The 10,798-nt window shown below is 40.3% G+C and overlaps 1 protein-coding gene across 1 annotated transcript in view; it reads left to right on the plus strand.

Moving 5' to 3' along the window:
• The window catches only part of PTP4A2 (protein tyrosine phosphatase 4A2), a 56,308-nt gene extending 45,853 nt beyond the window's left edge, over positions 1–10,455 (plus strand). Inside the window, exons 3-6 of the mRNA XM_088451239.1 lie at positions 2,147–2,239; positions 6,492–6,622; positions 7,951–8,025; positions 8,705–10,455. Coding sequence (XP_088307365.1) covers positions 2,147–2,239; positions 6,492–6,622; positions 7,951–8,025; positions 8,705–8,813 — 408 coding nt within the window. The 3' untranslated portion in view covers positions 8,814–10,455. The remainder of the gene's footprint in view (positions 1–2,146; positions 2,240–6,491; positions 6,623–7,950; positions 8,026–8,704) is intronic.
• The last annotated feature ends 343 nt before the right edge of the window (positions 10,456–10,798 follow it).

Here is a 10,798-nt window from a genome sequence, read left to right on the forward strand (position 1 = left end):
CAGACGACCTATCGTCTAGTGTGTACTCTGGTTTCTGGTTTAGTCTTGTAAAACTAGAAATTAAACTCCACTAGGATTTCATGCAAAAGTTGCCTTTACATTGAAAACTGGTACTCCATGTTTAGGCTGTAATTACTTCGTAAATGGACACTATATAAAATTTAATACAAATGTGTAATCTGCACTCAGGTGCTGCCATTACACTAGCAAGACATGGATTCTTGCAATGAAGTAAACCAGAATAGAAGAAAAAATAAAGGTGTTGCTATGCATACAAACTTATTCATTTATTCAATGAAGTCTTAAAATAATAAAGAGTAAACTCATATAATGAATAGTACATGTAAAACAGGAACTCAACACAGCATATTTTTAAGCATACACAATCCAATAATTAAATCTGTGGCTACAGGAAAAAACATAAAATCCAATTGCATACTTATAAATATTTATAGATGCTCTCAACTGTGTTAGTATGAACTTATTCTGGAGTTACAATATAAAGTCTCCTTAATGAGATCTCCTTAAAGGATAAATAGTCAGCCTTGGAGAAATTATGAATACTCGTGGGTTAATAGTGATATGTTAATAATAATTGTTCATAGAAAATGTTGGTGGTCTGTTGATACCTATCCTCCCCGGTTCGGTCCTTACTAGGAACAAAGTCCACCAATTAAAATCTCCAAGTATATGGCAACAGAGAACGACCCCCTTTCCTGTATTAAGCGCACACAAAGTAAATCCTGCCGTGCCGGTAATTGTGAATATTAGCGGTAGCAAATCTCAAGCAGTAGTGCAAAACATTGCTTCCAACTGCAATAAACTATAGCCCACAGCTGAGCCCTAATAGTCCCGTGCCACATACCACTGATCATGGCATACGGCGGTTTGTGTGCTGCAGGATATTCATGAAAGTTTCGAGAGATAAAATAAAGTACCAACCAATCAGCTCCTAATTGTCATTGTCACCTTACAGGCTGTGTTTGAAGAATGACAGGAGTTGATTGGTTGGTACTTTTTCTCACAATTTTATCTCCAAGCTTTTATGAATGCCTCCTTTAGTGCCTCCAGACGGTTAGCATGCGTATCACTGGGAACAAGGTCAGCTGATGCGATTCTCCGTCTCTTCCTACGGCTGGTTTCTTTAGAGGATTGACCGCTATTGCTCCCAGTTGGCTTTTATTCATATAAGGACCAATCTGAAGTCTGCAAGTGTTTAGATGTTGAATTCATTCAATGTGTCTATATTGTCATTTATCAATTGGTCCAGATATATACACCTTATAGAAAAACAATATCTACTTATACACAGATATAAAAAATATATATTATCTATGTAACTGAAGTGCTATTTATTCCAAAACATAAAATATATATATATATTTTTTTATGATAATTACTTAATAGTTAGGTTATTAAGAATTAAAACAAATAATAACCTTAGTTTAGATATGGATACAACTTATAGCAGGGCCCTATAGATAACAAGAAAACCTAATAAAACAAAACCCTTTCAAATAACTAAAACTATTTCCAAGACACCTATTTTTAATTAGAATATATATATATAATTATGTTATTTAATTCAACAGTTTGCTTAGTGTTAAGCCTGTGTCAATAGCATAATTAGTATAAGTTATACATGTAGGTAGCTCATTTATTGGACATAATAATTTTCTGAATAGATTGTTTCTTTATTGTTATAGTGGACTTTGTATTATTTGGGACCTTTATTTCTTACACTTTTCTTACTTTTATATTATTCAATGTACATTGAAAGGCTTATTCAAATGTTGATCCATACTTACATCAAAACCACCTACTGCCAGTCTAGCTCTAGCCTATGATTTGGAAAGTGATAAGGTGATTAAATCACCTTTCTACTTTCCCAATTTGTGTTAGTAAATGGGCAATATTATCTTTTAGCCTCTTACATATTTTTTTTTTCCATTCTAATATTATGGCCCCTTAGAATATTACCCTTTTTTTAATTTGTGCTTTATTGTATCATAGTTTAAAAAGATGCTGCCCAAACTATTACAGCTTCACTATGACCAGTCTGTGGTACTATTTTTTTTTTTTTTAATTTTAGGTGTGAATTGTGGCTGGAGGTTTTTTTTGTAAATTACATGTTTTACCTCTTCAGGAGCTGAAGAAATATGGAGTCACTACACTTGTGAGAGTTTGTGAAGCCACATATGACAAGGCTCCGGTAGAGAAGGAAGGGATTCAAGTGCTAGTGAGTATTTACGCTTATTTATCAAACCTGCTCCTGATTTGTGTTAGAGCTGTGATGTAGATGTCGAAGCTTCAGGAAGAGAAGGTTGAAGTGGAGTTAAGGAATTTGAAATATGTTCAATATGAGACATACATATACTTATAAGTCTTATTACAGTCAAGGCCAGTTCTAGAGCAGGATCAGAATTTCCTTTGCACAAACTCACTCACTGCACTCTTAGCCTCACACTAATGCTGGTATGATATAGAACTCAATAACTCATTACTATTTTAGTAGTAGGAGTTACGCATGGTACAGTACATACATGGTATAATGGCTGGTTACAGGTGCACTGAGGTGTATTAGTATAATAGGAGTACTCGCCAGCGAAGAACGGGGCCTGATAGCAGAATTGGCCGCACCCTGCTCTGTGTTGGAGTAGGTGTTCCCGGATTTACCCGACCAGAGCCAGCCCCTCCTGCAATAAGGCCAGGTCGCAGGTTTTAGGAGCAGGGGCTGCCTGGGGTGGCGCAGGAATCAGACCAGGCATGGATCTCTCCTCTGCATGGCGAGCTGCGGGCTGGTTGGGAGTGGATGGGAGGGCAGGCTGGGAGCCGCAGTGAAGATGGCCCTGGGCTGCGTCTGAGCCTGTAGATGAGTCCGGCACGGCCAGAGGTCCAGCTGAGACTGGGCGCAGGGTTGCGTTCTTCCAAGCTTATAGTGCTCTGGGCAATAGAGTCGCCCTGAAGAAATAATTTTGGCTGTTTTAGTATTGAAAATGTCTGAATCTAATGACTGTGTCAAAAGGTATGAAAATATTGTTACATGGTAATGAGAAGGTTCTTGGTCACTAGTAATGGCTTAATTTGGACAAACTGAAAACCTTTTGAATTGGGTCAGCTTACCATAGCATACACCTATATCAGAGAATCTAGGGGGTAAATTTACTAAGCTCGAAAATGACATAGAATGAGGCAAAATCGGCTGTGAACTGCATATTCGGAATTGACTAAAGGCTAAATACTGACGACTTTGCTCCATTTGAAAAGGAAAAATCAGTTGAACACCTGAAACTCGGACGGTAACATGTTTTCGGACACATACACCATCGGTCCAACTCGGCAGCCTTTTGCCATAGACATCAATAGGACCTGGATATTTACTAAGGATTCGGTTTTGTTATAACGGCCGAAAATATAGAGTGCCAATCGGCCGCAATAACTCCAAATAGAAATCTCAAATAGAACATCTTAGTCAATTTGAGTTTGACATATGAACAAACCTAACCATCACTGACAACTCTGCACGCACGGATTGGGGAGATTTGTGATACATGCATCGTTGTGTAAAAAAAATAAATAGACACAGATACACGGACGGATCAGTGAGATCCGTCTGTGCTTCTGTGTTTAAAAAAAATTAAACCTGTGTAAAAATAAATTAAAAAAAAAAAAAAAACTGCGTGGTTTCCCCCCCAAAAGAACAACCAGCATCGGGCTTTGGAGACCCAGTTCTGGTTGTGCTAAATACAGGGGACAAACGACCTGTATTAAGCACAACCAGCACCAGGCTATTCAGAACCAGCCCTGGTTGCCAAAATACAGGGGACAAACTACATAAGGGGTATTTAGCGCAACCTGCACTGGGCTCTGATCCATTGAAGTCAATGGTGGGAACCATTCATTGGCTGAGAGGCGGAAGGCTTGCCTCTCTCAGCCAGCGAGTGCTCAGTACCGGAATTTCCTTAGTGAAATCCCGCGGCGTAGCCTTTATTCTGGTAGTACTGTTCTTAAAGGACAGTACTAATGTCTGCTGGTCTGCGTATTTTCGGTTTGTATTGTCAAGCCCTATGGATGCCTACTTTGGAACGAAGAGGACATGATCCATACTCAGGAGGAGGTGAGTATAGAATTTTTTGTTATAGGTACCTGTGGATTCCTACTGGAGAAGGGAACATGATTGGCTTCAGGGTTACATAGGTGAGTATGTGAAACTGAGTGTGCATGTGTGTTTTTATTAAACTTTTACTTTCACAGTGTGTGAGTATTTCTTTTGCAGTGGAACTACAGGTACCAGCTGGCCAGTAATGTCCTGCATGCTGGTACTTGTGGTTCTCCAAGTTCCAGCATGCGGGGGAGGCTTGCTGGGACCTGTAGTTCACCTGCAAAAAATGTTTTTAACTCTTTCATTCGCACCACACTTTACATAAATAACCTGGCACCCACCACTCCAGGGGTGCCGGGGATAGCCACGGGCTGCCTAGGCCTGAGGTGCCCTGGAGAGGGGAACCCTTTTATTGGGGCTGACGAGAAAGTTTGGTGCTTAAATTACAGGGGGACCACTATGATCCGGTTCTGAAAATACAGGGGACAAAAAGCAGAGCCCAGTGCTGGTTTGTGCTAAATACAGGGGATGTAGTTTGTCCCCCTGTATTCTTGCAACCAGGACTGGTTCTGAATAGCCTGGTGCTTGTTGTGCTTAGTGCAGGGGATCCCTATGTTGTTTATCCCCTGTATTTAGCACAACCAGTACTGGGTCTTGAAATCCCGGTGCTGGTTGTTCTTTTGGGGAGAGGGCCACACGTGTGTTTGGGGGGTTTTTTTGCACAGGTTTTCATTTTTATTTTTTTTGAAACACAGAAGCATAGATGGATATCACTGATTTTTATTTATTTTTTTTGACACAGATGCATATATCGCGGATCTCCCTAATCCGTCTGTGATTGTGTTTGTTCGAGTTAGTCAAAATCTAATGCTAAATACAAATGAATAATATGAATATCTAATGAATACACAATCGAACAACACGAATGACAGCAGCTTAGTAAATTCAGTAACCTGTTCGAAAAATTAAACACATGAATACGGGCTGTCTTTCGAGATTGATCTCGGACGACATCGAATAGAAATCGGCAGCTTGGTAAGTTTACCCCTAGATGTGAAAGAGAAGCTGATTTATATATACAGGTGTGGAGGCATCCAAGGAAACCTTAAGGTTAATTTTTAGTAACCCTGTGTTTGAAATGGGGAAAGATGTCTGGAAGTTGAGTTACAGCCCTGATAAGAGATGTGATGGTTAAAGATCATGGTAACTGGAAAACTTCACAGCTTCTTATTGTGGCAGTGTGGAGTAACTGAAAAAGTTTCAGAGGAGTGCGCAGTCACAGTTCAGACATCTCAAATCTTGCACTGAAAGTAGCTGTTGACTATTATGCTGGCCATACACTAGCACGATTTCGGGCCGATTGCCCGATTTTAGACGCGATGTACGATGAATTGTTGAAATCGCGTAGTATTTAGGTAGGATACGATCCGATGCACGCTCCCGCCGCTCTTAAAACATATCGTATGATCAGATGTGCAGCCCATATTATCTATCATAAGCGTATGCAGATCGTGCCGTGTATTTGTGCATGCGATGCATCGTGCGTGTGACCGGCGTTATTTGAGTTACATTTTGAAGAAGTGTGTGTTCTTTCAATGACCTTCCCTCCTAAACTGCAGATCGATCGTATCGTGTGATCGTATGTACAGTACATCGTGTGTCAATCGTGCGGCTGGGACTGTCAGGGAGCTGCCGGGGAGTTTTTGGGAAATCGTAAGATGAATCTCATCTTATGTTGGTCGTACTAGTGTATGGACAGCATTACACCAGCCCTTGTGTTCTTTAAAGTAATGGAAATATATTCTGTAGTCACCAACTCACTGCCTGTCAGCTAACCTTTCTGCGTGGTATGATAGGTGCTAACCTTTTATGCATTTGTTCATCCCATGAAGAAATTGGTCAACACTAATCAAGAATAAGCATTTTTGACTTCTGTCTAACCATTATTCACTGTGTATTCTTTGAGGGAGCTCTCGGAGCTATTCAATTCAGTGCGCTGTTTAGTCCAACTAATTATTTCTTCTTGCACCCTATTGAGGGTGCAGGGAGAAAGCCGACTAAAGTGCCTGTTTTCCGGCTTAGCGCTAACAGCCTCGCGGACGGCACTTAACCTGGGTGTTTAGTCGCGAGAACAGTCACTCTCCGACTTAACTGCTTCCCGTCGGAGTAAACATCGAAGTGAATTGGATAGCTCCGGGATCTCCCTCCTGGTGCTATTCAACTCCAGCTGAATTGAATTCCCCCATTAAGTGTTACGGCTACTGTCCTATAGTGGTTTATTATTTATATAGAGCTGGTTGTGACCTTTCTCTTATCTGGATTTCTTACATGGTTTTCTTTTACTCAACTGCCTACGTCCTTCACCTGTCCTCTCATTTGCACAATTTAGGACTGGCCATTTGATGATGGAGCTCCACCCCCTACACAAATAGTTGACGATTGGCTGAACCTCCTAAAAAACAAATTTCGTGAAGAAGCAGGTTGCTGCATTGCTGTACACTGTGTGGCAGGTCTGGGCAGGTAGGTACATTGTCACAGTAGTACTCTGAGTAGTTATTTGGGTTTTCTTACCATCCATATGTGGCATGTCAGACCAGATCTGCACATTACCATGCTTTTTTTAAAGTGCCTTTATCTTCTGGATGCTTACATTTGTTTGCAGAGACGAATTCATCAATTTACATGTCTGACACCGGATTGGTGGTGCACTTCTGCATTGAAAAAAAATCTGGTTTCTGTTTCTCCAGGTTCATCTACATGTTTTCCTCTTTACGTGGCACTAAACCACACATTGTAGTTTATTTGGTTTAATGCAAGATATGGCTTGGGTGAATTGCAATATGATTAGAAAAATAAAAAGGCACCTGGTCTCTGTATTCAATTGGTGTCATGCACCTGTTTCATTTGAATGCAATGCTTACTATACTTGATCTGGTGGGCACATAGGGCGGAATTACATTCTGGCGGTTCAACTCACAACAGCGGCTGCCCGACATGGGTGACAATCCTGATCGTTCCCAGGTAATTATTTACTAACCTCCTCCTACCCACCCTAACCCTCCTTAGGGGTGACTAACCCTAATCTTCCACAAAGTGCCTAAACCTAACCCCCCTTTCCCCGCCACCTAAACCTAAGTCCCCCGGGGTGCCTAACCCTCCCTCCCCCTAGCCTAATCCTAACCTCCCGGGGGGGTGCCCAACCCTAAGTCAACCCCTCCCCCCTCAATCGGGATGCCGGGCGCTGTTCTCCTGGCGTTTGTAAAATGACGGGGATCTAGATTTACACGCCTGTCATTTAACTCTCGCCGGCATAAAACAGTCGAGAAGCTGGCCGACAGGATTACGCCCGTCGGCTTCCCGACTGCATACCCATAGGGCCAGGAGTGTTTATATAAGGAAATGTTGCAAGGCACCAGCTGACAATATGGCAAGATACAGATGATCGAGTTCCTGGCAACAGAAATGAAGGGCGCTAGGAGTACACTGATTTGTATGTTAGCTGTACTGGTTGTTGGCAGAAATGATCTATGCTGGGCTGAGTTGAGGGATATAATGTAGCCCTTCACTGTGTTGCTATGGTGTTTGAATTACTGACATTGTAGCTTGTTGCTTGGTCTGCTTTTTGTTTTCTTTAACTGGTAATTGATTTGTCAGTTTGGCATTTAATTTAAATGCATACAATTAGTTACTACTTGGCCCTGTATTGCAGACTGCTCTTGTTCTGGATTATAGACATAAAATGGTGTTGGTTTTTAGCCAATTAATAATGCATTTCTAGTGCTTGCTCTCCTGGCCTGCCCCAAGGAAAATGCACACATCACTAATCTCTCTGCACTGTTTTATTTCAGGGCCCCTGTGCTGGTTGCTCTTGCACTGATTGAATGTGGGATGAAGTATGAGGACGCTGTGCAGTTTATCAGGCAGTAAGTGAGCTCATTAACAGATCCGCTCTTTATTTCCCTCTCCCAGACTCACATCTGACATTACCTCCTGAGACCTTTGTTCATGGTAAACAAGGCTCTGCACAACTTGCTTGTTAAACCGTTTTCCTCACATGTCTTGCTGCTCCAAGAAATTAACAGCGTACTGGGGAAAAAATGCAATAATGGATCATGTTTTAATTTGGTGTCTATATGTTTAACTTGCTGAAGGTGTGTGCTGGAACATAGCATGTGTACACTATAGGCATTACCTGGATAGTATATTCAGGCACCATCAACTACATATACTTGCTGCTGAAGTCAATTTTAAAATACGCACTCTTTTTTTTATTTTAATTCAACTTAGACACAAGTTCTTAGTTTATGCTGGTTCTTGTAGATACATTTACTTTTATATTGAAAAAAATAATTTACAATTTAGAGCTTCTTTTTTTTACATTTATTTTTCTTATAACAAAATTTTTTTATTGAGACAAAAATTGATCTTGGGGCCCAGTAAATATTATTTGCAAATCCTTTTCTTTTTTTTTTTTCCTATTGAAGTTTTTTGAGATGAAGTTGGCTTGTGATGGTAATTTACTTCAGACCATACGTATACATAAAACCTTGCATAGATACAGTACACAAAGTAGTTGTGTGTTGTTTTTTTTTTTTCTTCTAGGAAACGAAGAGGAGCGTTTAACTCCAAACAGCTTCTGTACCTGGAGAAGTACAGGCCTAAAATGCGTCTGCGATTCAAGGATGCCAATGGTCACTGCTGTATGCAATAACACAGAATGGAACCCACTGGTTCAATCCAGGCCATTGTGATCCAGGAGGTCAAGATGAAATGAATGATCCTACATCAGATGACTGGTCGCTCACCTCTGTCCCATCAGGAACAAAACTACATGAAGTGCCACAGTTGGCAAAAAATGAAATTTTTACACATGCCCTCTTCCCCCTTGATTAGAAAGAGTACCATGTCCATGTGGAATTTAGATTTAACATCACCATGCAAGGCAACATAATGAGCTCAAGTACTGAATATTGTTATAGAGCTAGAGAAGCCTAAAGAAAAATGAACATCTGTATTCAAGTACAGTAGGAAGGTACTGGTGGTGATGACTAGATCAAATGAATGTGAAGCTGTTTTGACACCCTCCTGATGAAATATCATTTTTTATATTTAACTTTTTATTTTGTCCCTGCAAATTAGTTTCAAAAAAGGTTAGCGTATCTGCCATCTACAGCAAGCAATCCAAAGTAAGGGATGCAGGGCCGGTTATATGAATGAACAACTGTACTGCTCAGGGCTCCTCACATCTCTGTGCCAGCACTGTTTCTAATGATGCTTTGAACACTGTCTCAGCCTTAAGCCAAATCCCTTGCACACTGTTTTTCTATGGCAGCTAACAGTCCAAATAACACCTAACATTGTCTAATCTCCCCTTAATCTGTCATTCAAAAACTTTCAAAAGTTATGATGCCATACTGTATACTAGTACAAGGCTGATGCCAAAATACAGATGCATTTTGTAACTAAAAGTGCAGCCATAGTCTGCACTGCATCTACTCAAGCTGCTGCTTCAAACATGACCGGCAGCTCTGTGTGCGATATGCACTGTTTTTTGTCACTTATCTACTTCAGACTATCTGTCGATCTTTCTCTCAGTTGTATTGTATAAAATGTAACCTGCCTTGCAAGGGGTAGGCTGATGTTAGGCAACAGAGGTCATTGGTGATGAGTGGTATTCCGATTGCAGAGCTGGAGAAAACGTGCACAAGTTTGTTCACTTTATTGAAACTCCATTATGCATTGTTATGGCAGCTGCTGTGAAGAGATGTATTGTATTCTAAGGCAGGGAACACAATCCTATTACACAATACCAGCCTGTGAATACATGGTAGTTGTGCGTAATAGTGCATAATACAAGGGTGTATTCGCTGCCTAATCCCAGTTCAGGATTGTATCTCATGTACAAGAAAATTATTATTTTAATGTTGCTATATATATATATTCATTGTTAGAAATGGACTTGAAAGAAATATGCTATTGCTGCTCAAAAAAGATCAAGGGAATGATTATGTATGTCACTCAGCTTCATATAATTTATCCCATCTGGCTGCATTTTGTACAGCAACTTTGCCCATTGAGAATTAACTACTTTCCACCTTTGTGTATCAGACAGTGGGAATTCTGTGCCTAAATCCCTTTTTATATTCCCACTTTGACAGAATATTACATACAGGGGTAAAAAAAAAATCAATTATAATTTCTTTTTTTTCCATCCCTCTGTTTCCTGCTTTTTAAAAATGGAAGTAGTGACTGAAAGAGGTGTCAATACAGGTGATCTAATTGTAAATCAACAAGTGCTACAAATATCCTTGATCCCATGAAACGTGTTAAATAAAAATATTTTACACATTCAATGTTCTGCAGTCTGTGTTTTTATGTGTATGATCCATGTATCTCAGTCCTTAAATTTTTTTTAATCCTTTTCAGCTTGTGTTCTTTTTGCATCAGAAGTGAGATGTGTGAAGTAGCCCTGTATTGGGAGTGGTATGGTACTAGACCGTAGTTAAAGCAAGGTCCAGTTTGGAACAATATTATAAATTGGCGAACAAGAATGAACACTTAACACTTGATTGCATAAAAAGTAGTTCATGGCTTGTCCCTGTAGACTGGTTACTTAAATCTGGCATGCATGCGTGTATTTAGTGTAACCAGCCTGGTGCCCCCACCCTACACAACACTACACATCAATATGTTAAG

Source organism: Taudactylus pleione, unplaced genomic scaffold, assembly GCF_031769625.1.
Source record: "Taudactylus pleione unplaced genomic scaffold, aTauple2 ptg000541l, whole genome shotgun sequence".
In the NCBI taxonomy this organism is placed as follows: domain Eukaryota; kingdom Metazoa; phylum Chordata; class Amphibia; order Anura; family Myobatrachidae; genus Taudactylus; species Taudactylus pleione.